Raw genomic sequence first — 27,952 nt, 5'->3', positions numbered from 1 at the left:
AGTAGACACATCAAAGCAGTCACTCTGCAAAACCCCTCATCCGACCAATTAATATTTCCGCCAAAATTCTCTCAAAGCAATAAAGAAGTAATGTCCAGCATTACAAAAAACATAGAACACCAAATAGCGAGCTGCTTCATGCATCTCAAAAAACCTACCAAGAAGTACGTCATAGATAGTTTTAAGACGATATCTAATCAGGTGGAGATCACCATGGAGAATATATTGGCCCAATCAGTGAAGTATGATCATCAAATTTACCCCATATAGAGTGATATATGAAGTACCCCTAACCAGTTTCGTAACCCTGAGAGTATCATTCTTTGAGAACTTGTATAGGCAAGTTAAAGCCTGGCTCAGTACTACCATATTTCAGCTTATACCCAGTCCATACTTCTCTCTTGTTGCTCAATAGGAGAGAATCAGCTCACCATTGTGTTTACATAACTCAGTATGATCTAATTTATAAAAAGGTGGCTACCAATGGGTGAACAAATACTGGCACCCACGTGTGACGCATCTGCAAAAATGATTGGGCGACAAGAATTTTTTGAGCAAAAGGACACTAAGAATAAGCCACTTGGGAAATTAAAAAGCCATGAAACTAAAATAGCTTAACACAAACACTCCCAGTGAACTCCAACCCCCAATAAACAAAGAAATTCTACAATCTCAAGGCAATCCTTCATTCCAAGCCTAATATGGATACACCTTTTCATTCAAGTAAAACACTTCTCAAAAAGCTTGGCAAAAGAAAGGGAAGAGCTCTATCAATCCCAAGGAAATCTTTCATGCCCAGCCTACAATACATACATCTTTCTGTGAAAGTCATATCTGCACAAAACTTGAGAATCCATAGCACATTAGATCAACAAAGCCCTTGTTGACAGCTTTACAACAAATTTCGAAGTGCCGAATTTTACGCTTTTGAGTGTGATGTTCTTCTGAGTGTGCACTCATCCTCACAAATGCCAGCTTGGGTCTCCTTGCCCATCCTCTGTCAACCACCAAGACTACAACCATGACAATTCCAACCAATCACACATCACAATACACAGGAGACACCCAAGACCTCCAGAAAAATTTACCCCTTGCTCACAAATCATACCTGAGAGAATATAAAGTCGCCCTGAAGATTTTCTTTTGCGAGCTTCATAACAGTAATTTGAGTTGAAGGTTTGTCAAAAAGCAGTGGAGTCATTGTGCATCCTATAAGCTGCAAAATGATTGTGTGTTTGGCAGTGTAAGTAGATCCTGGTGGCTGAATATTGTCTTTCCCTGGGAGGCCTCCAATGTTACAGGCCAAAACGCTGATGAAGTATACTGTCAATATCAATTGAATGCTCCCTGTCCAGCTTATCCCAATATACACATCTTCCTATTTCTAATATCTTGTCCTCAACTTCTTCAAGCGTTTCGTCGACATTTAATTGAATTTGGCCGCTTCTTAGTACTGTCACTTGGAATCCCTCTTCCTTGGAAACTTCAAGCAATTTCTGCAAAATCACACTCATCAGCCAGATCCTAGCAAAATAAACATAATTTCAAAAGGGACTGTCACAACACAGGGACCTTGGGTGAAAAAGGTAACACTTCTGCAAATCTGAACCTGGAGCCCGATCTGAGCTCCACTAAACGACAAAAGTTTGAAGCATCCTTTCGGTCCTCAAAACCAACAACATGTCTCGCTTTCTGACCCTTTGTTCCTTCATTATCAATGGTCATGTCCAGACCATAGAGCCCTTCCCCTTCTTTGCTGGCTACCATCAAGCACTGTGAGGATCACAATTTTTCCACAAGCATAGCCAAGCATAATATTAATTGAGGGCCATAATTGTTCCATTCATAAGCATAAACAGGTACTACATCAATGAAACTTTATGCGACATTGCTAAAATCTCAAGCAATTCAAACATAGTTGGTAGATAATTAAACAGACTTAGACAAATTTTAAAACTGCAAATACTGCACAACAAGAGAAAGAGAGAGGCAAAGTTCCTCTCTAAGAGTCTTAAGGTAGAGGCACCCTGATGGTATTTCTGTAATCTATTTGTGTTCAAGCAACACAAAATGATTGCTCTGCTCACAGTTCACTCTTGGATCTGAGTACAGTGGCTTGCTGCAAGCCACTGGCAAGGCGGTGAAATCACTGCAACAATCACCGAACTAAACCAAAAGAGCAAATACTTGAGCTTGAAATAGAGAACATCACATTGAAAACAGGAGACATAGAGTGGTGAAGTTCCACTCCCAAAAGCATTGGCCCCTAAGTTAGGCGCCCCCCCTTTCCGTACTTCTTTTTATATTCATAATCTCAGATTACAACTACCAGGGAGTCGCTCTGCAATATGCCGTCAAGCACTGATTTGCCGGAATAGACCCCCCAGGCTCATATTTAAAGGCACTCAGGCCCAAAAGCAACAATTACAAAAGTTGGCCCCTAAAAACTCTCTTGCTAAAAGCAGATGCTCCAAAAGCAAATCTCACACCCCCAAAAGCTTAGTAAGTCACCAGCCCACAAATCACAATGTAATTTGCGGCAGGATTTTTGGGATGCCGTATTGGCATGCTCGTCGTTGTCCAGCCGGGTAGGATATTGCCACGTCATCACTTTGTGTCATTTACCCCCCACCCCTCCCCCCCCCACAAAAAAAAGAAAGAAATAGAGAAACTGTTAAAAGTTTGGTTTATCAAACCACTAACAAACTTGGTTATCCCCCATTGTCATTGTCCACGAGAAGAATGGGAAACCAAGGGTATGTGTTGATTACAAGAAATAGAATGCTGCAACACTAAGTGATCCTTTCCACCTACCATTTACAATAACATTGTTAGATACGGTAGCAAGGCATGAAATGCACAGCTTTCATGATGGTTTTTCAGGATATCACCAGATTGCTATGTCACCAAATGATATAGATAAGACAGCCTTCATCACAGAATGGGGAGCATTTGTGTACACTGTGATGAGTTTGGACTCAAAAGGACTCAAAATGGAGGAGTTTCTTTTTTAGAGGTAGCCTTCAAGACTTTTGGGCCTTACATTGTGATTTTATGAAAACGTTTGTTGAGAGAGGAGCAATCGCCCTCGATTACACCTGCAAAACAGACAGTAAACAATAAACAAATTCTGTAGACACTGACTCTATGCATACATGCATTTTACCAGTCAAACCATGCACTGGCAGAAAGAACACTAGTTACTGTAGAATCACAATCACATTCACATTATCGTGAATTCAAACACAAACCGTAATCATTATGACGTATTTAGCCATCACATCCACGTCATACGGATCTCTATTGGATGCCTTGATGTACTAGACAGAATCATTCATCATTCATACCACTTTAATAATTTCATGCAGACATGTCAATGACCATTTCTACAAGACTATACATTCAAAAGCATGCATCCGCACAAATCCTAGTCCACACTGGGTTTTGAATTAACATTATCATAGTTTACAGTGAACACTCAGATGCAAACAATGGAAGTAGTCATCTCATCTAATCCAGAATTGTTGATGCACAAAGATCACTATCTAGCCATTTTGTCCTTTCGGAACTTTACATGCAATGATATTAGTAAGCAATCATCTCATCCAGATAGAACTATTGATGCACTAAAATCACATGCATTCACATTTTTGTCCTCAACAAGACCTTATACATGACTGTGAGTTCAATGAATCATTTAGCCATCATATCTAGATGTCACCGATCTCTAGCACATGTCTAGATGCACTAAATTCCTCATATCAATCATCAGTATCACCATTGCTGATGACTAGGGACAAAATGCTGCAAACATTTCACCCCTCGTACCCAAACAAACACGCTTTGCAAGAGTACATCAATGAATCAGTTTTTAAGGAATTCCTAACCATTATCCCACAAACCATGGTCAACTTTTTATGTACATATCGTAAGTCACTCAGCAAAGTAATGTCAGCTTGTGAGCACCCCCAAAATCTCAAAGAGAAATTGGTGGACTCTAGGCAATCTGTGACAAAGGAGTGGAGTGGCTCCCTCTTGTGTAGCACACGCCGCACCAGATTCAACCCCCTGATTCGGTGTACATTTTTGGAATAGGCATAGCTAAACCAAAAGCCTCAAGGTAAAGCTCTAGTATTTGAAGAGTATCTGCCAAGTCCTCCTCCTCCATCTACTTTGCATCAAGAGCTGGATAACTCCTAAACTTGACCAAATATCTACGGACCAGCTTACCCTTCACTTTCCTTCCTTGCTAGGACTTGTTCAAGTATAAGAATCTCCTCGGTTTATCTGGCTCCCTGTCCTCTTGCTCTTCACCCTTGAAAGGTCTAGAAGGGCCCATAGTATCGCATGCTTAGCTTTGGAAAAAGCCTCAGCTTACCCTCCTTTCTAAGGCATACCTTTGAGCACCCAATAATCTTCCTTCAACTGCAAGTCGCATCCATGCTTGTCTGTCGCCTTCTTATGCCGTCCTTGAGACTTCTGCAAAGCCTCCTTAACCTTGGGCATAGGCATGAAGTGATATACCTTAAGTATCTTGTCCTTGGAGCACAAAATAGGCAGAAGTTAGAACCTTTTTGCCACCCTCAACAATCTCAAATGGTGCCTTCCCCATTGAAGTGTGAACACTGTTATTGTAAGCAAACTCCACCAATGGCAAATACTTCTCCCATTGAGACTTATTTCAGAGATGTAGCACTTCAACAAGTCTACTACCACAAAATTGGTCATCTCTGACTACCCATCAGTTGTGGATGAAACGACGAAGAGAATTTGATCAAAGTACCCACATTCTTGCACACTGCTCTCCAAAAGAAACTCGTCAATATGGGGTCTCTATCTAAAACAATCAACTTGGCATCCCATGCAATTGAAAACTACGCAATACGAACAATTTCGCAAAATGGTCGACCTTAACTGTCTTCTTCATTGGTACGAATGAGCCTACTTGTTGAATCTATCCACAATAGTCCAAATGCCACATGCCCACTCTTAAATCTTTGAGAGATCCAAGATCAAGTCCTTCACTATACTCTGCCATGGTCGATCTGGAATCGGCAAAAGCTATAGAAGTCTTGTCACTCTGTATCTGTCATACTTCACTTTCTCACATACCAAACAAGTACGCACAAACTTATTCACGTCCTTCTAGAGCTATGGTCAATAGAAGTCTCAACACCCTTAAGTGTCGCATCTACGGCCCTATGTGTAGCGGGAGGGGCACCACATGCCAACTGAAAAGAGCAGAGTAAACAGACTTCAAAACAATGGAACTGAAATAGAGAGAGAATCCACACGACACAGAGTGGTGGAGTTCCACTCCCATACCATAATGGCCCCAAACTTGGGCACGGCTTTCGGTATTTCTTTATATTGCGTCGGTACGGCACGGTGTAGTTCCGCGCCTAGATGCACTCGCCCCAAAGACTAGCGCCCTTCTCTGTAATTCCTTATTATTAATCTTCGCGTCCAAGGGTCCTCCTCCTCTCAAGGCTCACAACCCAAATCTCAACATAAGTGAGGCCTTGGACACACCTATAAAGGCCCCTAGCCTAACCCAAAAGCAGTTACATCCGTACCGTTGCCACGTCATCAGCCTCTACGCAAATATGAGTCCTTGCTTTTTTTTTATAAGGGTTTAGGCCCCTAGGTTGAGTCCTGTAAGTTAGTGCTACGAGACTGGAGCGGGAGGGGGTGAGGGGGATCGACAAAGGTAGGAGGGTGAGATGGAGAGGTAGAGGGGGAAGGAGGAGGAGGGGGGGGAAGAGGGGGGGGGGAGGGGTTGTCGAGGGTGAGGGTGAGGGTGAGGGTGAGGGTGAGGCTGAGGTGGAGGCTGGAGCAGGGACCTTGTCCTGTTGAAGAGGGTCGAAACAGTTCCCCGTGGGAACCCATTGCTGCTGGGCAGGAGCCTGAGGACCACTCTGAGTGCCAGGTTGGCGCGGTGGTCCCTGCTAACGTTGACCACGAACCTGCTGCCAGCCCTCCTCCGCTTGAGCCCTAGGCTCGGAGGGTGGCTCTGCCTGCGTACTCGGTGAATCTGCCTGCTGCTGTTGGCCTGCCCTTGCTGGTCGGGGATGGGCTTTTGGTGTGGGTCGGGGTCTCCTCCGTGGACATGCCTTCGCAAGATGGCCCATCTGTCGACAAATGAAACACTGATTCGGGAGGCCCGAATACTCCACGCTCTCTCTGAACCAACCCCTACTCACCCGAGGAAGTAGGATGACCTTGGGGAGAGTGTGGGTGTCCCTAACCAGAACACGTACTGAGGGAATGCCAGCCGCCTTGGCAACTACTGAGGCTGCCGTGTGAGGTGTCTCCATGACAGTCCCAATCGTTGAGCCTATCTTGGACAAAAGTGGTAAGTACTCCCTCCTCAAACCAGGAAAGCAGACGGAGATGGGGAGGTTTGCCTCCTCTACCAGAACATCGAAGCTGGGTCAAAGCCATGCCTCCACTGTTGAAAGTGGGCTCGAACTGCTCGGATGGTCAAAGGGCTCATCGCGATGACCTTGGACGCCATCTCGGAGGTCTCAAACTCTATGTGATAGTAGCTGCGTCCGAGGAACTGAACGTCCAAGATCTTGCCCACCTCTGCGAGAAGGCGGGCCTGGAGGAGATCACGCAGCTCTCCTCTGCTGGGTCTGGTGCCGAGAATCTTGCAGATGACAGAGGTCGCCTGCAGGCGTTCCACCTCTGCAGCTAGGCTCGCTTGCTCTCTCGGTGAAAGAGCAAGTCGAATGGTGGGCTCAACGGGGTTGGGTGAGGGGACTTCACACTGGAGTTCCTCTGCTGCGGAGCTTGAGCCTCCATCTGTGTCTGCTGCTGTGGAGAAGAGGCGAAGAAACGTCGACGAGGGGGGAAACTCCCGTTGGACCAAATACGCCGAAGGTGCTGGCGAGGCCTGACAAGCAAGAGAGGCTAGGTTGGCGAGCGGACAGGGTAGTGTGTGGGATGTGAAGTGGGCAACATGCAGTGGGCAGGAAGCGGGATGCAGCGGGCAGGAAGCGGGTGTGCAGTGGGCAGGCGGGCGGGGGATGTGCAAAGGGCAATGGGCAGGGAAAGGGGCACAGGGGGCGGACAGGAGGGCTGCGCGCAAGGGGGAGAGCATTGCGAGGGCAGGGGGGGTGCGGATAGCAGCAGCGAGCCAGTCACTGCCTTCCTAAAGGTGAATTTTAAAAAATAACATGGGCCTATCTAGATTATTACAGGATGTGGAGCATAGTGAGTATGGACGGTACTTGACTGCACATGGATTGGCCATCTTTAATGGCATACAGAGATTTCCCGCTGCATGAGGTTTTACATGCTTTCCACACAAACAAGGAGCAAGCACAGTGGATTATGTCATGGCACGACCGAGCTTTATCTCTAGTATCCAAAACCTCACAGTTGGACCCAAACCTGTTGGGGTGGCAGTAGATCATGCCCTTGCATCGATGACCATCTCTTTCCAGTTAGTGTAGCACATATGCCACAGGTAGCAACCCCTACTCGCTACATCTCTACACGGGAGACGGACTCTATCTACATGGAGGGGATCTACAGACGCCTATGCACTGAGGAGCCATGGCGACCTCTGGAGGAGCTTACTACTGTATTGACACATACTTTGCATGATGTAGCAACAGAGGCATACCCACACACCTAGCCTGAGCAGAGACGACGTTCTGGGACCATGCCCCAGACTAGCCATAGCTCTTGGATAGCCGCCTCTTCTCGACCCCCCCGAGCCATGCCCACTCACGTGTGCTTTTTTCACCGTTGAGATGGCCTGGTTAATGAAAGAATATGAAGAAGATGTCATCACGGCTTGGCATCATCTGAAAATGAAGAAGGAAGACACTTTGGATGTGTCACAAATCGATGATGTGGCACGGTCTAATGGGCTGGACCTGATCGAGGGGCCTAAAACCCTAGTGGAAGAGACATAAGAAGTTGTCACCAACTTGCAGGTTTTCATCGATTGGCCTGGTTAAGGTTTTTAACCTAACCCCAAGTTTGTTGTGACACCTCCAGACGCAGCAAGATGTAGACACACTGTGGTTCACTTCTTTGCTGACACGCAAAGCCCGCCATGCTATGTACACATACATGAGGACTCTTGGAATGAGGAGGTTGCTTTACACACGGCTCGGTCTACTTGGACCTGGGCTAGACACTCTCTGCAGTCTCGCCTATCTCGAGGACGCTCGGATGCGGATTACTCCCCATCCAAGCCAACCTCGAGATAGAACGGTTAGCTACTGCAGCAGCATCAGTTCTTTCTCGCTCCCCATGAGGATAGTCTCATGGAACGTACAGGGATAAGGTGGGCCCCAGTTTCAACGTCAGAGGGGCCGACTGCGTCAAGAGCTTCAGCGATGCCTTGTGGAAGGAGAGATTGACATTCTTATGCTACAGGAGCATCATCTGTGTGAGAGCCGCATTAGACGTTGTAGTCAGCTTTTGCGTGGACGATATGAGACTTTTTGGTCAGCTGCATTTGGACCTGGTGGCATCCAGGGTGGGGTATGTATGACCATTGCGGATTCTATGCAGCAGGCCATTGTGGGTAGAGGGATTATTGTGCCAGGCAGAGCTCAGTGGATCACTATGAAGGTTCACGGTTGTCTCGTGGGCTTCCTGAACATCTATGCGCCCAATGTGGCGGGTGCACGTGGAGAGTTTTAGTAGATTGTTGAGTCTCTGCCGCAGGCAGAGCAATGGTGCATAGGGGGTGACTTCAACATGTTGGAGGAACCCTCTGATAGGATTGGTGGTAGCCAATACTACTGTGCGTGGAGTTGAGCTTGCCGCTTGGGAGAGGTTATGTATGACTGCAGGTTTTAGATGTGTGGCAACATTCTAGCTTCGTGAGGCCCCCAGACAGCTTGACCTTCTCTCGTTCGGACCGCAGAGTGGGAGGCGTGAATCTATCTTGGATAGATTGCTTCTACGCTAGTGACCACTTATGTGACTTGGGTGGGACAGTCGACATTCTGGCAGGGACTTCCATTTCGGACCATGCTCCAATGATCCTTACTGTGACTGATAGGCAGAGGAGGGGGAGCACGATGCTTCGCATCCCAGAGAGGGTCTTGCTGGACTCAACGCTTCGAGAGCGAGTGGAGGCTCTCTGGACTGAGAGCCTAGATATGCAGGATTCTCCTGCTGACAGAGTGGCCTTAGGACTTGCTCAGCTTAGTCGACTCTTTCTTGAGGAGTCTTCGGCTCGCCTGGCTGCAGCGAGAGAGGAAGAGCAACGTCTCCGACGGGGCGTTGCTTCCTTACAGAGGATGCAGGAGCAGCATCTAGACAATCCTTGGTTGGAGGAGCAGTTACAGCAGGTTCGCCAGGAGCTCATCAGCGCAGAGGAGAGGCGCCATGACTTTGCTTTCCATCGACAAGCATCTCAGTGGACCCGAATGGGTGACAGAGTGACAGGCGCTTTCTTTGAGGTAGTGGGACCTCGGCATACGCATGCCAAGGTCAGTCACTTGAGGAGGCCCGACGGGTCAGTTACTTCAGAGCCAGAGGACATGCGTACAGTTGCTACTGACTTCTACCGTGATTTACTGTCTGCAGAGCCTCGGTCAGAGCATCAAGATGCATGCAGAGAGCAGGTGTGGGCACAGATGCCTTGTCTTGTGACTGAGGAGATGCGCCAGGGGCTTGAGTTGCCTCTTCAGCTTGAGGAGCTACACACTGCTCTTAAAGCACTCCCCCGTGGTAGCTATCCAGGTGAGGATGGCTTGACTCCCAGCTTTTTCTTGGAGTATTGGGACTTGCTTGGCTCAGATCTTTGCAATGCTTTTCAGTACATCCTGCACACATGAAAGATGTCTGACAGCATGAGTGAGGGCCTGATCTACCTCATTCCCAAGGAGGGTGGCTCCTTGGATGAGATTCGACAGTGGCGCCCCATCACCATCCTCAAATCAGCCTACAAAATTCTTGCCAAGGCTCTGAGTTTAAGGATTCAGCCACTTCTAGAGAGCATTATACATGGGACACAGACAGGTTTTGTCAAGGAGCGTAGTATCCTTGACAACGTCTTTACTTTTTTGGAGGCTTCTGCCCTCGTGCGACTCCGTGGTGAGGATCTAATGATTCTTCATCTCGATTTTGAGAAGGCCTACGACAGAGTTGACAGGGACTTTTTGGAGGGCACTCTACGCAGGATGGGCTTCTCAGATGCTTGGATCAGAGGGGTGTCAGCTTTGTAGAGACAGGCACACAATCAGGTACTCTTGTCAGGAGGTAGAGATGATCGTTTCATGCTCACATGTTTGGTCAGACACGGCTACCCTCTTGCCCCCTTCCTCTTTCTGCTCTATGCTGAGGCGATGAGCAGGTTTTTGGTTTCACAGTAGGTTGGTTTACGTGGCTTAGCGCTCCCTATTCGGGGAGATGAGCTATTGGACGCTGAGTTTGTTGACGACTCAGCCTTGTACTTGGAGGGCCAGGAGGCCAACCTTCACAGGTGTGAGCAAGCTCTTGAGACCTTTTGTTATGCATCTGGCGCACTGATCAACTGGAGAAAGTGGCTTTCTCAGTTGGTGGTACTCCTACGCCCGATTGGATGCCAGGCGACGGTTTCATGTGGATTCCCCCAGGGACTGCAGTTCGGTACTTGGGCTATCAGGTAGGTTTGGACTTGTCTCCCAAAGCAGCAAATTGCTCCCCTCCTCTTGTCTATCAGAAGGAAGTTGTTACATTGGAGCTCCACACGACTTTCTCTGGCAGGCAGAACTGTAGTGGCCAACCAGGTGTTGTTGGCTACTATGTGGTACATCACTTCTTGTTGGATCTTCTCGAGTTCTTGTATCAGCCAGGTAGAAAGGCTGATCAGGAACTTCCTTTGGTCTGGGCGTGACACTCAGATAGCCCGGGCCAAAGTGGCCTGGCAGGTCATCACTCTTCCTTGTTCGTAGGGAGGGTTGGCGATCATAGACCCAGCACAGCAGAGCAGAGCCCCTCTTGGGAAGTTCATCGTCAGAGGACTTCTTCCAGGAGAGGAGCCCTGGTAGGAGTTCTTGCTTCAGCGGCTTAGTGCTAGGGTGCCTCAGGCTCGAGGCCCCTAGCGACCCTCAACAAGATGGATTTTCACAGAGATGCGCAGAGTTGGCTTGAGCAGGAGACTGGAGGACCGCTTCGCTGTGAGTCTGCTTTGATCTTGGGAGCAATTGCGGAGAGGCCTAGAGCAACGTCAGCCTACTTGCACGGAGGAGCGTCTGAGACAGCCCCTTGTTTGGAACCCCATGGTTAGCACTCAGAGAGGCCACTTGGTCGGTAGTCGGCCTCATGCTTCCTAGGGTCCAATGGCAGAGGGTCCAGCACGCACTTTAGGTGATTGGCTACAGTTTTCACGCTTGTCAGAGGAGCTTCAAGGCATTCAGCTACTACAGGGCATGAGAGGGGTGCAGAGCATGTGTCAGGTGTCACGTGACACATCCAACCCTATGTGTCCGTGGACAAGCTACAGCACAAGGGTTCAGTCAGTCCAGTCAGTCTAGATTAGAAGTGATCTGACACTTGTTAGTCTATTCGTAGACCGTGCATGCCCAGTCACTTAATATAGATGCATATCCTCTGGTTGCACACAACATGATCATAAGCATTCCCATCAAAATCCATCAGAATCCTTCAGGAGAATTTTCCAGTGCATTTAGCTTATTTTACCTATTTTGACATTTTTCACTTATTATTTTTAAGTGACTTTTGTTGGAAAGTAGGTAGGGCAAATTGAGTAAGTTTGTATATAAGCAAACCTAGACTAGCACTAAATGGCAGAAGAGGCAACAGGAGCCAAGCTCAGCATGCAACTTCTCAAGCAAGAACTTGGTGGTCTCCCCTCCAAGCAAGACTCAGCACCTAGCGTTTTCTTCATCAGCATCCACCATTGGCGTTTTCTTCCAGCAAGAAGAACTCGCCAGCAAGCCCCAATCCATAGCGTTTCTGCAACAAGGCATCATCGCCAAGCAAGTCCCAGCCTTGGCGTTTTTGCATCAGGAGATCATCGCCCACACACATTCAGCCCTAGCGTTTTTACCCCAGATCGCCCTCCATTGTAGCTGGCGTTTTTCAGCCATGAAACAACCGCAGATTCAGCCCGAAAGGACCATCAGTTTCAGCCCTTAAGAACCTGCAGTTTCAGCCCTAAGGAAGTGCAAAGTTTCCGTCCTAAAGACCAGCAGAATCAGCGTTTTCATTAGCGTTTTCGGCAACAACAGATTTCAGCCCATAGCGTTTTTGAACAGCAAATATACACTTGCAGATTTCAGCCCTTAGGTCGGTCTCGCCATCTCCGTCGTCGACATCGACATAGCCTAGACTTGCATCAATCACATGCATTCAGTTTGTACCACTTTGTGCAATCATAAGTAGACCACTCTCGCCGACGAGAGTGGGGCCTTCGGAGGAGGGTTTTACGTCTCTGGTGTCGTATTTCTCTTCTCTCTCTATCTCTCACTCTCATACACTTGCACGCACAGTGTCCATTCACTTTGTTTGTAATCATAGCACTCTCTCATTAAGAACGGAAGGCTCTCCCTTCCATAAGAACAAAAGGAACCTTGAGCACAGTTCGGAGCACTCATCTTGAGCAAAGCGCAAACATTCATTCCGCTACACCTAACATGGGTATTAGAGCTTTGGCAGTGTTCTGTATCACTCAAGGAAAGAACCATAAGAATCACAAGAATTTTTTTTGCTTATTGAGGTCGCACGAACCCAAGTTCGCTTGGGCGTGTCGATTCCTAATCGTGTTTTTGAAGAATGACACGAATCCCAAGAAAGAAGGGCTTGTCCAGCCTCCCCTTGTGCCTCTTTTCACTCATTGAGAGCAGACCGTGCACTTAGCGGCCGGCCAATCGACGTGAGGTGGGAAAAAGCAACCTTGGTGTGAGCGCAAGGCCGCCGAGGGGTGCGCCCGCACAAAAGAGCAGAACTCGGGTGAAGAGAAGATCCTTCTCGAACACAGATTGCAAGCGAAAGAAAACCTCAAGAACCCAAGAACCCAAGACCCGCAAGAACCCAAGTTCCTCGTGAACTTAAGAACCCAAGACCACAAGAACCCACGACTTCAGTGGATGGTCATCACTCGAAGCGGAATGGATACTTCGCTTAGAGGTGATGAGCATGAGAGAGGCGAAGAAGAATTTTCCCCACCAAGAGGTTTTTCCGACCCTCCCCCTTCCCCATCTACGTCAAGGATTGCACTCACTCCTATGGAGGCTTTCGACAAGATGGTGATGGACATGAAGTTAGACCGCGAAGCACGAAAAGCGGAAAGAGAAGCAGACAGAAAGGCCTACAAAGAAGAAATGGCAACCATAGAGCGTCAGTACGACTTGGAAGAAAAAGAAAGTCAAGCCAAATTTGATCACGAGAACAAAGCAAGACAAGCAGAATTTGATCGCGAGAACAAAGCCATCAAAGAAAAGAGCGCCCAACACATGAAAGAGTTCTTGCGACTCTTTTCTCAAGTGCAGGCACAGATGCAAGAGATTCGGGAAAAGGAGACTCTCTCAGTCTCTTCTTCTCCCAAGCATGACACACAAGACTTGCATGATTATGAGAAGCATGATGAATTGAAGGATAATGATGAGCATGATGATTTGAATGACAATGATTTGCATAATGATTTGATTGACAATGACAAGCATGATGATTTGCATGATCAAGATGTGATTTCTCACAAACATGATGAGTTGCATGAAGACGTGATTGTTCACAAGGATGATGTGTTAGTTGATACTTTCTCTAGTGAAGCTAACCTCATTGCAGGTTCGATCAATCACGAAGAATCGATCTTGGCTTTCGAGTCGAGGTCCACAGATCCTCCACAAGAAGATTCGATAGATCCCGAAGAACCGATCTTGGATCTTGAGCCTTGGTCCAAAGAACCCTCACAGGAAGTATTATGTGTTCGCAGGATTCATATGCACGCATTGTTCGAGTGTTTCATTCGTGATCGTTTCCTGTATTTTAGTCGGCATCTTTATGTGATCCCTTTTCCTAGGCATGACATATTGTACGTTGAGCACGTTTCACTCATGGATGAGCACGAATGTATGCGGATTTTTCGTGAAAAGTTGAAAAATATGCATTCAAGGAAGTCACATTCCATGTCTCTTCCTTGGCACGACACAGTGGTAGCAAGAACACATGACAGTATGAGCACCGAGTATGGGCATTTCCCTTGTGAATAGCCACAGTTGATTGATTTAGATCAAAAGAGAACGATTCGATCTCATTGTTTGTGTGTGTGTGGTGAACGGTTTGGCACTCCGTCTCTTTGTTCATCTACATTGCATGAGGAAGACAAGATTTTTTCCACTCACTTTACATGGAATGGGTATGTTCATGTTTTTGTGTTGGAAGTGGTTTCAGGAATTTTCAGCCGTGGAGATTCTTGAAGACGGAAGAAGCTTGACTCTAGACGAAGTTGAAGCATTGAAAGAGCCACAAAAGACTTTGAGTCGCTTTCCTTGCGGCCCAAAGAAGCAAGCGTTGCAGACCTTTATGAAGTTCAAGTACCGCACGACCCACACATCAGAGTGGGCCGGCGAAGAGTCCCTTCCAGGATTCCGGATGATATTGGCGATCTCCCTCGACGCCATACAGTTCGGTACCAGTACCTCACTTTGAAAAGGACGGGATGTCACGTGACACATCCAACCCTATGTGTCCGTGGACAAGCTACAGCACGACAAGGGTTCAGTCAGTCCAGTCAATCTAGATTAGAAGTGATCTGGCACTTTTGTTAATCTATTCGTAGACCGTGCATGCCCAGTCACTTAATATAGATGCATATCCTCTGGTTGCACACAGCATGATCATAAGCATTCCCATCAAAATCCATCAGAATCCTTCAGGAGAATTTTCCAGTGCATTTAGCTTATTTTACCTATTTTGACATTTTTCACTTATTATTTTTAAGTGACTTTTGTTGGAAAGTAGGTAGGGCAAATTGAGTAAGTTTGTATATAAGCAAACCTAGACTAGCACTAAATGGCAGAAGAGGCAACAGGAGCCAAGCTCAGCAGGCAACTTCTCAAGCAAGAACCTGGTGGTCTCCCCTCCAAGCAAGACTCAGCACCTAGCGTTTTCTTCATCAGCATCCACCATTGGCGTTTTCTTCCAGCAAGAAGAACTCGCCAGCAAGCCCCAATCCATAGCGTTTCTGCAACAAGGCATCATCGCCAAGCAAGTCCCAGCCTTGGCGTTTTTGCATCAGAAGATCATCGCCCACACACATTCAGCCCTAGTGTTTTTACCCCAGATCGCCCTCCATTGTAGCTGGCGTTTTTCAGCCATGAAACAACCGCAGATTCAGCCCGAAAGGATCATCAGTTTCAGCCCTTAAGAACCTGCAGTTTCAGCCCTAAGGAAGTGCAGATTTTCAGCCCTAAAGACCAACAGAATCAGCGTTTTCATTAGCGTTTTCGGCAAGAGCAGATTTCAGCCCAGAGCGTTTTTGGACAGCAGATATACACTTGCAGATTTCAGCCCTTAGGTCGGTCTCGCCATCCCCGTCGTCGACATTGACATAGCCTAGACTTGCATCAATCACATGCATTTAGCTTGTACCACTTTGTGCAATCATAAGTAGACCACTCTCGCCGACGAGAGTGGGGCCTTCGGAGGAGGGTTTTACGTCTCTGGTGTCGTATTTCTCTTCTCTCTCTATCTCTCAGTCTCATACACTTGCACGCACAATGTCCATTCACTTTGTTCATAATCATAGCACTCTCTCATTAAGAACGGAAGGCTCTCCCTTCCATAAGAACTAAAGGAACCTTGAGCACAGTTCGGAGCACTCATCTTGAGCAAAGCACAAACATTCATTCCGCTGCACCTAACATCAGGACATCTCAGAGGCAATACCAGCTGAGTGGCTCACACCTCTCGAGTCAGCAGTGCCCAGATGGATGGGGGCCTTCACGCGATTGGAGGTTCTCATCTCAGTTCGGGCCTGCTCAGAGACTATACCCTCCCTGTTTTTCGAGCTACAGGGTGAGGGACGCTTACACCGAGTTGCAGTAGAGGCCCCACAGGTGGCAGAGTGTTGTTTTCAGAGGATCCGAGTTGTGGGCATTTGTGGGAGGACTTGTGTCATAGATCCCGACCTAGTAGCTCTTGAGACTGGCCACTGGAGACTGTGGGCTTGGGAGAGCTGTCCACTGGCACGAGTACAGTGGGATCCTGGAGAGTGGCTTTGGAGGGACCCTTTCTCCTCAACAGACCATCGAGGTTTCCCTTTCTTTTAGTACACTGTTCGACTGGGACGTCACATACTGGCAGCGCAGAGAGAGGCTCGTCCTGCTGCAGCACCTCATTGGCAGGAGGAGGGTCTCACAGCTGAGTTTTTAGCAACTTTTTGGGAGAGTTTGTGGGACTCCAGACAGCCGAGGCGTGTCACTTTGTTCTAGTGGTTGGTTGCACACCGAGCTATAGCGGTTAGGAGCTGGCTTGTACATAGTGGTCTCTCGGCCGCATGTGCAGCTTGTGACCATCTTGTGGAGAGTCAGCATCACTGTCTTTGGAACTGTCCTTTGGCATAGCAGGTGTGGCTTCGTGTTCTTCGGCTGATGCCAGCTCTTTCCACAACTCGGCAGTATACTTGGGGAGTAGCTGCTTGGTCCACTCTCACGGGCCCGGCACTTCAGTTTGAGCTATCCTCCACCAGCAGGATGATAGTGATGCAGGGGGATCGACCTACACTCCAGCCTGCTACAGAGCTTACTCCACAGGAGTGGTGCAGTGAGAGAGAGGAGTGTTGGGAGCTCATTAGCGGCTTGACACTCTGGTTCATTCGGCGCGCCCGCTGCTTCCGCATCTTCGAGGCGCGTCGTGTACCACCAGCAGAGACTGTTCAGGATCTTTGGCTAGAGTTGATCCATACTCTCAGAGGACAGTTCGAGAGACTCCAGGGCAGCTCCGACCGCATGCGGGAGCGCAGAGAGGCTTTCCTTCGACTCTGGCGTCCTGGGCCTTTTTTGAATTTTCACCATGGTCTAGCATGTGCTCAAATGGCACTACCGTCCACCTGTGTGGCTTTTCCCTCCTCCCATTTCTTGATTTAGCCTTTTTGTACATATGTTGTTTTTTCATTGGGAGAGTCTCCCCATCAAGATTGTTGTAGCCCTCTCTTGTAGAGGTGGGTGTAGCCCTATGGGCTGTTTCATTAACTAATAGAAGAAACTTTTTCTCGGAAAAAAAAAAATCTAGATAGGCCCATCTCTGCAGTATCCAACTCCCTCAGCATCTCCTCTAAGGTATCATAAAATACTCTCTGGTGCTAGGCAGACCTAGCAATGAAGTCCCCCAGGATGATAATGTCATGATCCGATAAGAACTCCCATATGTCATCATCCAAAATAGAAAAGGGGGACTGTCCTCTGGATGGTGTACTCGGAGGGAAGTAGAAAATAGCATGTCTCTGCCCTCTATCTCACCCACATGTACCTAACCTGCTCATCCTTACGAGCTATATGTACCAATGGTTGCTATTGCTACATGGACTATTCTCTTATTTTCTTATTTTCTCGAGTAATTTCTTTTTATTGAAATTAGGATATTTAAATATGTGCACTTGAACCGAAAGGTTAGGGACTGTAGATCTATTGGAAAACTTTGATGCGTCATATGATGGGTGACAATAAGCATTGCAAAGGGGTTTTACCGTTAGTTCAGTAGGAGAGACCGGGAAACGAATATTCTTAATGCGTCACGTGACAGGGTAATGGGAGCATCAAAAAGGGAATATCTCGTTGGTCTGGCAGGAAACCCGAACTGGAAAGAGGAATACGCGTAAAGACACAAGCACAAGAATGAAGATGGGTTTTGAGAAGCTTTTCTTAAAAAGCGTAATATTTGCATGTGGTTGGATCCAAGGACGTCTGGGAAGTGTTGTGAAGGCATTGTTGTTAACTTATAAGGTTTTATTTAGTTTTTGGGCAGATTCGGACCAATTTTAAAATATGCCGGCCGTCCACTTAATAAGTGGGCAGCCACTTGAAAAATGAAGCAACAAACCAGCCAATGTTTTCTCCATAGTTACCCGGAACGCGGAACGGGAATGGCGACGGGACCCCCCGCGGAACGGGGGAACGGTGAGGGGTCCGGAACGGGAACGGCGCGGAACGGGAGGCATAAAAACACCCAAATAATGCAACTTTAAGCTCTGTGTGATTGAATAATAGTAGTGTCAAAGTCCTTTGACTCTAATACTCACAAAAAACTTGATTTGAAGACCATTCAACCTTACTATGGCCAACGTGTGTCGTATAGGGTGGAGAGCTTGAGGGGGGAGGGACACGGAGAGAGAGAGAGAGAGAGAGAGAGAGAGAGAGAGAGAGAGAGCTTAAAAGTGGGAGACTCAACTCTTGAGAGAGCTTGAGAGAGAGGGGGAGAGGGAGAGAGCCTTGTCGACTCTAGAGTCTAGAGTCTAGACTAACAAGGCTAGAGCTTGAGAGTCAAGACTCGAGACTCGAGAGGGTAGAGCTTGAGCTTTCACCCTTGAGAGCTTGTGTGCACTGTGAAGGTAAGGGGTGGGGGGAAGGGCATTTAAGAAGGGGGAGCCTCACAAGATAAAGCTCAAAAATCTGAAAATCTGCCATTCCCAACCGTTCCAAGCCGTTCTGGGCTGGCCGTTCCGGTACCAAAACCCCCTGCCAAACGTCTGGCCGTTCCGGGCCATGAAAACCCTCCGGAACGCCGGAATGGCGTTCCCAGCCCATACGGAGGCGTTCCCTGGTAACTCTGGTTTTCTATCCCCCTTTTTCTAGCAGAAGAGAAAAAAAACAAAAAACAAAAAAACGCCGCAATCTCTATGCGGGCAACCTGCACTCAGCTATTCGTGTCGTGGCCAGGGAGCTTTAAAAGCATCACACGCCCTCACTCAAAGGAGGAGTTGTCAGTGCCAGTAAGAGGAGACTTTGCTGCCAGAAGACACGAGATCGCGAGACTACGAAGCACGGTCGCTTTTCCTGCGCACAAGAGCGACAGGTATCTATTGTGGATTTGCCATAGGAGTTGTTGTCCCGTGTTTGTGTGTAATTGCAGGTACTTCATCGCAAAGGAGAAAGCGGGAAGGCTTCGGCCTACGCTTGGGAATTCCGAGAACGGAATTCGGAAATTGTCTGCGGAGTCTCGACTCCGAGTACAGACAGAAAAAGAATTGAGAGCTCGTCTCTCGGATTTCCCTCACGGGAAGGAACGACCATCGAGTCTGAGAATTAGAACGGAGGGGTTTTCTCTAGTTCTTGTGCTTGTAAAAAGATTTCCCTAATAAAGGATTCTCTTTAAGGGGGGGAACCAGCCCATCTTCTGGTCCCAAACACTGTGTCGAACTTCTCCCTAAACTCTGTTTAGTTGAAAGATTATTTATTTTCATCTTGTTGATTATTCGTATGCGCTCCCGTTTGTGACAGTGGTATCAGAGCTCGGAGTCCTCTCTTTCTCTGCAAAGGAGAACGATTCCGGGAAGGAACAAGAAGAACCATGACAAGCCACGAAAAAACCACAGAAGACGAACTTCTCAAGTGCGAGCCCAACTTGCGGAACAACTTATTTCATTGTCGGTTGTCCAAGAGGCTTTGGACGGAATCAAGAAGCTGCAAGGAACAGATGCCGATGGGCGTCAAGAAAATCTTGCTAATGGAATTAACCCGCATGGGGATGGTACGGGAAGAGGTGCCGAAACGCACAAGGGATCTCCGGAGCAAGACAAACAGCCTTCCAAGAGCAAGGGCCACGAAAAAGGACTCTCTCTGCTTAACGAAAGCAAGGATGTCTCTATCTCTTCTCCATCATATTTTCCCGACTATACTACTACATCTACTTCTCATACAGTATCTAAATCTTCTCCCAAGAAGAAAACTCCTACTACTTCCCTACATACTGTCACAAAGTGATAACGTGTCTGCCCAAGAGCATGCGGGAAACCCTAGCCTTGACTGCTATTGAAAACCCTAATTCTGCAAACCCTAACCCTAAACCGTACGGAAAAATCTTGGATTTTTGAATTGATTTTACAGCCCAGCGACGAATTTTTGCTGCTTTTTGGCCCACGCAAATTGCCAAGGATAGAAAGAGAGAATTGATTGCTTTATTTTGGCAGAACTCTCCTGAGAGTGTGAGAGAGAGAGAGAGAGAGAGAGAGAGAGAGAGAGAGAGAGAGAGAGAGAGGGAATTTTGCTTTTATTTCTGGAAGCTTTTGGGGCTCTGCTTTTGGGCATCCCTTGTAAAACTTTAAATAAGTGGTTTAGGGCTCACTTTGCAGAGCATCTGGACACAGAGTCTGAGAGTGAAACCCTTACCGCTCTCTTGTACTTTGACATTGATTTAATACATAAAGAAATACCGAAAGGGGCGCCAGTCTTTGGGGCCAATATCTCTAGGCACGGAACTCCGCCGGGCCGGTGCAAATCTATTGTGATCTGTAAATTGTTTTGAAGTGGTTATTTGGTGCTATCGCGATTGATTCTTGACTCGGGAGTGTCCAAGTCTGTTACAGTGGTATCAGAGCACCGCCGATTTCTCTTCTCCGGGATATCCGATCCCCAAATTTTTTTTCCACGGCACCTATGGCTTCACGCAAGGATCAATCGACTCCCTCTGCATCTGGAGATGCGGGCAGGGATCACAACGAAGATTCCGACAGAGAGTATGGCCCGCCTCGGCCTACTTAGGCGGAGGGACGAGAGATGGAGCGTCATCAATTGATCGGCGATGCAACAAAGATGATGCTCAATTTTGCGAAGGACCCAAAATTTGCAAATATATGAGCGAGACTTCTTTTCAAGAAGTGCACGAGCAATGGCAGAAAACCACTACACGACCCCCGAAACCCGCTCTCAAGAAACCTTCTGCTCACAAGAAATATTCAGAGAAGGAATTAGAAGAGGTGGTTAAAGCACGGATTGCTCAGCTTTTTGACGCGCAAAAGAAAACCAAAAAGCACGGCAAGAAGCAGAAGAAAGGCACTCACTTCTAGAGTTATTTGGGTCGTCAGTCGACATTTGACAAAGCAAAGAAACAGAAGAACCGTGTTCACTTTGAAGGAGTACCCAGTTCTTCTTCTTCTTCTTCTTCTGACAGTTCTTCTAGCTCTTCAGATTCGAGCGAAGAAGACAGAAAAGGCAAAAAGCGAAGCAACAAACAACGCTTCGGAAAGGGCAAGAAAAAGGCAAAGAAGTCTAAATCTCGCCCAGAGACTGACAGTTCTACTGAGGACTCGTCTACAGACAGTTCAGACTCCGATGACGGAAACTTTTATGCGAACAAGAAGAATTTTTATGAAGCCAACCAGTATGACTTTCTGGAAGATAAAAGCAAGAAAGTCCGAGAGTTTAAGGAAGGTGGACAGTCGATCAAATTTGATACTTTTTCAGGATACTCAGATGCTTCAAAGGCTTTGTCTTTTATACAGCAGTTTGACATTGCTTTCACGGGAGGACCCTACTCAAAGCACTCCAAGACTCGGAGAGCTGCCTCTTACTTTAAGGGGAATGCTTGCACTTGGTGGTCCACGCTTCTTTTAAACAAGCCTGCGCCAGTTAAATGGCTGAAATTTAGGAAGCTTTCTATTTCTTCTTGGTTGACGGAAGAGTATGAACGCGATATACGAGCTGCTTGGAACCATCTTCAGATGACCAAGAAAGATACAATAAATGCTTATTGTGAAAAATTCTGGAGCTCTTTTCTACCCGCCTCTTCATTCAAGAAGATCTCGTTCAGAGAACAGATTGAGCGGTTCACCTTGGGTCTACCTACAGAGATCCGAGATCACTGCTTGGAGCAGAAGTCAGCTTCTATTCAGGAGTTGATGAGTCATGCGAAGGGGGGCTTTGCCATTCACTCTGGCAGGCTGACCTACCCCACAAATAAGGCCATGACACAACGAGCCGAACAGACTTCTAGGAATGAAAGTAGAAAGAAAAAGAGCAACCCAGAGAAAAAGGATGCACGACCCAAGCTTACTCCTCGGTAGCGAGCTCGCTTCATCAAGGAGGGGAAGTGCTTTGGATGCGGGGAACATGGACACATCTCCGCGAAGTGCCCTAAAAGGCACAGAAAGAACAGAATGATAAGGACGACAACAGGCCTTAGAGTTCGAGAGCAACTAAGGAACGTGGACGAAAAGGTAAGATAAAAACGGGACTGGTTCCAGATTGTGTGGGTACCGATCCCAACACCATGGACGAGAGTATAGAACTTTGCCGAGCTTGGGGCAATGATTCCCTGGTACCACAAGAACAACGCCATGGTCGACTATTGGGCGAGGAAAGCGACTTTGACCACAGAGAAGGACAGAACCATTGTACTTGATATTAAATTGAAGGGCGAGTCTGTCCTTATTGTATCGGCTTCGGCCATTTCAAAATAAATGAAATTCAGTCTGTTTGTTTACTCGATCTTTATGAAAGAATTGAGCAATAAGGATAGGACAAATATGTCTAAACGTGATAAAGAACGCCAAGATTTTCTCCACTCTCACGCCGATTGCTTCTCAGAAGGCCTACTAGGCGAGTTACCACCTGCTCGTCTTGAAGATCATACCATTGATCTGATACCTGGAAGCACACCACCGAATCGGCCACCTTACCGTGTGAGCCGAGCACAGAATAAAGAGATTATGAACCAAGTGAAAGACCTCTTGGAAAAGGGTCTTGTCCAGCCTAGTACTTCACCGTATTGCTCTCCAGTGTTGTTGGTTTTGAAGAAAGACGGATCTTGGAGAATGTGCATCGATTATAGAGCTCTCAATAAAATCACCATCAAGAACAGATTTCCGATTCCTAGGATCGATGATATACTCGACAGGTTACAGGGATCCTCGTGCTTTAGCAGGATTGACCTGGAGTGGATATCATCATATCCAAATCGCGCCGAGAGACGTCTACAAGACGGCATTTCGGACTACTTGAGTTTTTGGTGATGCCTTTTGGCTTAACCAATGCTCCTGCGACATTTAACCGGATGATAGACAGGATTTTTCGAGAGTACACGCTATTTGACTTTCTTTGACGACATCATTGTTTTCTCCCAGAATGAGGCAGAATACAGAGATCATCTGCTTCAGGTCTTTCAGGCATTAAGAGATCACAAGTTAGTGATTAATGCAAAGAAAAGTGAATTTTTCCTACCGGAGATACACTTTTTGGGACACATTGTCTTAGCAGAAGGAGTGCAAATGAATCCGGCCAAGATAGAGACTATACGTGATTGGCCCGATTTGAAGAATGTCCATGAAGTTAGAAGCTTCTTGGGACTGTGTTCGTACTACAGGCGGTTCATTCGAAAGTTTGCAGAGGTTGCTTTCCCTTTGCATTTCTTGACAAAGAAAGGAGTCCCTTTCTCGTGGGGATCCACAGAGGTGACTGCCTTTCAGACATTGAAAGAGAAATTGACTACAAGACCAGTTTTGACTTTGCCGGACTTGCAGAAGTCATTTGAAGTATATTGTGATGCTTGTGGTCGTATCTGGGTGCGGTCTTAATGCAAGAAGGCCATGTCATTGCTTACGAGAGCCGATTGTTCTCAAGGCCGGAGATGACAACACAAATTTATGAAAAAGAGCTTTTGGCGGTTATCCATGCTCTTACTCAGTGGCGGCATTACCCACTCGGAGCGGATTTTAATGTCTTTATAAACCATCAGAGTTTGCGCTGCTTCTTGTCACAGAAGCAGCTTTCGGAAAAGCAGATGCGGTGGGCAAACATCTTGTCACAGTTTCACTTCCACATTGTCCATGTGCAGGGACAGAAGAATGTGGTGGCAGATGCTTTGTCTCGAAAGCCGTTGGTTCTGGCTATTTCCGCAATACATCATAGGAGCTTCGAGGATACGGTCGACCAATATGCCACAGATGCAGATTTTGCAGATGTTTTCACACGGATACGGGATGGGGAGACAGTAGCAGGATACTCCATTCGGGAAGGCTACTTGATGAGAAAACCATGTTGTGCGTTACACAGCCGTTGAGGGAAAAGGTTATGACTGAATGCCCCTGTCCACCTTTTACGGGTCACCGCGGCATTGCCACCACCATGAAAGGGGTAGAGAGATACTTCTTTTGGCCGAGACTCAAAAAGGATGTGAGAGTTTGTGCACCAGAAGGTCAAGTTTGGCAGTCAAAAGACACAGGGACTGTTACAGCCTTTACCCATACCCACCCGCCCCTTGGAAAGTACTGCAATGGATTTTATTTTTGATCTCTCGAGAACACAGAGTGGTCACGATGGTATCTGGATTGTTATTGACAGATTTAGCAAACAAGCTCGTTTCATTCCAGCAGTCAAGCAGGATCACTTAGCGAGACTGTTTGTGGCCCAGATCTTCAGATTACATGGCATGTTTGAGACGATTGTCTCAGACAGAGACCCAGATTTACGAGTTTTTTTTGGAAGGCAATTTGGGAGAACATTGGCACGCGGTTGCAGTTCTCGTTATCGTTCCACCCGCAGAGTGATGGGCAATCTGAGATTGCAAATTCAGTGGTTCTAGATTTATTGAAGTCTTATATCTCAGATCAGAAGACTCAATGGGAAAAGTACTTACCTTTGGTGGAATTTGCCTACAATAACACGATACACTCTTCGACGGGGAAGGCACCATTTGAGATTGTTGAAGGTGCTGCAAAGGTTCCACCCTTCCTAAGCACGAAAGATAAGATTTTTGAAGCGGATGAATATACGAGAGACTTAGATACGGCTTTCGCCAAGGTTCGCGAGACTTTGCAAAAGTCTCAAGAACGACAGGAAAAGGCAGCGGATCGCCATCGTCGTGACTTGAAATTGAAGAAGGATTATTGGGTGCTCTTACGTTTTGAGAAGGCACGCCTAAGAAAGAAAAAGGAAAAAGAGAGGCTTTTTCCAAACTTAGTATGCGATACTACGGACCTTTCCAGATCACTGAAAAGATAAATGATGTCTCCTTCCGATTGAAACTGCCAAATACTTGGAGGATTCACAATGCATTTCATGTGAGTCTCTTGAAACCTTTTAAGGGTGATGTGCCTGATGATGGGGAGCCTGATGAGCAACCCGAAGTGGAAGAAAACGAGGAGATCCTTGTTCCTGAACAGATTTTGGCACATAAGGATACGAAGAATAAAGGTAAAGTCCGAAGGCGGTTCTTGGTTAAGTTCAAGAACTATCCTGCATTGGATGCGAAGTGGATGGAGGAGGAGGACCTAGCAGATACTCCTCAGATTGTGAAACTTTACCTCGATGCTTTTGGTTTAGCATAGTCTACTCCAAACGGAACCCAGAATTCAGCTTGGCCGGAGATCTGGTGCAGTATGATGCACAAGAGGAAAGTTACTCCGCTCCTTTGTCAACAGATGCCTTGATTTAGATACTAGAGTCACTGATGTCTCTTTGAGCTTCAGGGATACTAAAAGCTGATAGTATTCTGCTGTATGACTTTATGAAATGGAATTCTTGATTATGATACTGATTTGTTCTTGACTTCTCTTAAGTGCAGGAAATGATAAACGAAATGACTGCAGCATTTTGGTCTGATTGATCTCGAATAGATATGGTTGCAATAGGGGTTAGTCAATCGGACATCGATGAGGTCTCGATTGGACCTAGATGCGATTGCTAGCTATATTGCCGATAAATCATGGTCTAAGATCCGAATGAATGTTGAATTTAATGTGATGTCCTGTGATGTCGTGTGATGTGACTGTCGATTGGTATATGTGCTAGATGTTTGTTCCTAGTACGTAGGTACTAACAGTCAATGTCTGCTGAGACAGTTTATGGCTTCTGTCTGTTTTGCAGGCATAATCAAGGGCGATTACAATGCTTTCAAGAGGGGGGTATGTCACAAAGTGATGATGTGTCTGCCCAAGAGCATGCCGGAAACCTTAGCCTTGACTGCTGCTGCTGAAAACCCTAATTCTTCAAACCCTAACCCTAACCCTAACCCTAAAACCTGCAAACCGTAAAATCTGCCAGAATTCCTAACCCTAAAACCTGTCCTAAACCCTAACCCTAACCCTAGGCAGCAAGACAAAATTACCGGAAAATGCGATGGCATGCTGACGTGGCACCGTACGGAAAAAGCATTGGATTTTTGCGCTGATTTTACAGCCCAGCGACCGATTTTTTGCTGCTTTTTGGTCCACGCAAATTGCCAAGGATAGAAAGAGAGAATTGATTGCTTTATTTTGGCAAAACTCTCCTGTGAGAGAGAGAGAGAGAGAGAGTTTTGCTTTTATTTCTGGAAGCTTTTGGGGCTCTGCTTTTGGGCATCCCTTGTAAAACTTTAAATAAGTGGTTTAGGGCTCACTCTGCAGAGCATCTGGATGTAGAGTCTGAGAGTGAAACCCTAACCGCTCTCTTGTACTTTGACATTGATTTAATACATAAAGAAATACCGAAAGGGGCGCCAGTCTTTGGGACCAATATCTCTAGGCACGGAACTCCGCCGGGCTAGTGCAAATCTATTGTGATCTGTGAATTGTTTTGAAGTGGTTATTTGGTGTTGTCACGATTGATTCTTGACTTGGAGTGTCCAAGTCTGTTACACATACTACTAAAGAGAAGCCCCAGTTCAAAAGGGATAACTGAAAACTTCACCGCAAGATGCGGATTTTCAAATCCGGTGACAAGGATATGAAGTTTGATAACTACACGGGACGGAGAGATACCTCCAAGGCACTGTCTTTCATCAGGCAGTTTGAAGTTGCTTTTGTCAATGGAAACTTCACTGAAAAATCCAAGCTGCGTCATGTTGGGATGCATCTCAAGGAGACTGCAAGCAATTAGTGGCTAGCCAAAATTCTGGAAGGTACTCAAACTGTAACCTGGGCTCAATTCAAAGCTGAATTCTATGAACAATTTCTTCCGCCTGATTTCGAGAAGGACATTTGGAAGGAATGGGACTAGCTCGCCCAAAAGCAACAAGAGAAAGTCACGGCTTATGTTGGCAAGTTTTGGTCGGTTCTTCTAAAAGTTACGCCTTTTATGAAGATTTCTGACAAGGAAAAGATGCGAAAGTTTGAAGCAGGTCTTCAACCACCGCTTCGGAAGAGCATGAAGGTGTACCCACACGACACCCTTCAGCGGATGATGGAGTCAGCAATCATTGCCGAGGATTTACATTCCACTGGTACCCCGAGACGGATGGAACATAGCACATACTGTGCAAGGCAAAGAGCGGTTTATGATGACCATGGCAACCAAGTCAAAAAGCGTTCCCAAAGGACCCGGACCAGCCTAAGAAGCCAGAGGGTACCAGAAAACGGCTTAAGTATCTCACTCCGAACCAAGTACAAACCTCAAAGAACAAGGAAGGTGCTTCTACTATGGTGAGAAAGGACATGTGAAGCCCGACTGCCCTATTCGGCAGCAACGACAGGAACGAGCATCTTCGAAGAAGGAACAATCGAAGAAGGAACCCGCTCCATCGAGCTTCAATTCCATTCTTGATGTACAAGGGAATACAGAAACCGAGAAAGGGAAGCGCCAGCTCCTTAAAGGCTGGAGATCCGTGAATAACCAGCGAGTGTTGATCCTCTACAACCCTGGATCGACGGACAACTTCATCTCACTGGAAACTGAAGAACGCTTGGGCCTTACACCGGCTCAGCTTGGAACTTCGGTCACTTCCGAATTGACATTCAAGGGATTGACCACCAATGCAACTCCCGTGCAAGGACAACTCAATCTTGGGATTGGTGAATACAAGGACCGCGAATGCTTTTTGATGGCACCCATCGAGGGATGTGACATCATCTTGGGTATGCCATGGCGTTACCATATGCAACTAGTCCCAGACTATGTAGAAAAGACCCTCGCTTTTGAGCATGAGGGCAATAACATTAAAACTTTTGTTGATGCACGGGATTGGCTATTCCCTATTGTAAGCCATATCTCCATTAAGAAGGAAATAAAGAAGTGCATTTCTGCTTACTTGATTTTCGCACGTGAAAAAGATAAAACTAATGAGGGTT

The 27,952-nt window shown here is 46.8% G+C and overlaps 1 protein-coding gene across 9 annotated transcripts in view; it reads right to left on the bottom strand.

The window, feature by feature from the left end:
* Positions 1-633: 633 nt before the first annotated feature.
* Positions 634-27,952, bottom strand: part of LOC147445058 (uncharacterized) — a 90,724-nt gene continuing 63,405 nt past the window's right edge. For 4 of the 9 annotated variants that reach the window (XM_086527547.1, XM_086527542.1, XM_086527539.1 and 1 more), the window contains 2 exons: positions 3,044-3,098; positions 1,637-1,773 (listed from right to left, as the gene is read on the bottom strand). In XM_086527547.1, coding sequence (XP_086383673.1) covers positions 3,093-3,098 — 6 coding nt within the window. In that variant the 3' untranslated portion in view covers positions 1,637-1,773; positions 3,044-3,092. Of the gene's footprint in view, positions 1,014-1,108; positions 1,497-1,572; positions 1,774-3,043; positions 3,099-27,952 lie in introns of those variants that run through there. The other 5 variants (XM_086527537.1, XM_086527538.1, XM_086527540.1 and 2 more) reach the window with 5 other exon arrangements.

Source organism: Adiantum capillus-veneris, chromosome 13 (assembly GCF_014529385.1).
Source record: "Adiantum capillus-veneris isolate H3 chromosome 13, ASM1452938v2, whole genome shotgun sequence".
Lineage (NCBI taxonomy): Eukaryota > Viridiplantae > Streptophyta > Polypodiopsida > Polypodiales > Pteridaceae > Adiantum > Adiantum capillus-veneris.
This window is presented reverse-complemented; position numbering and strand designations above follow the sequence as displayed.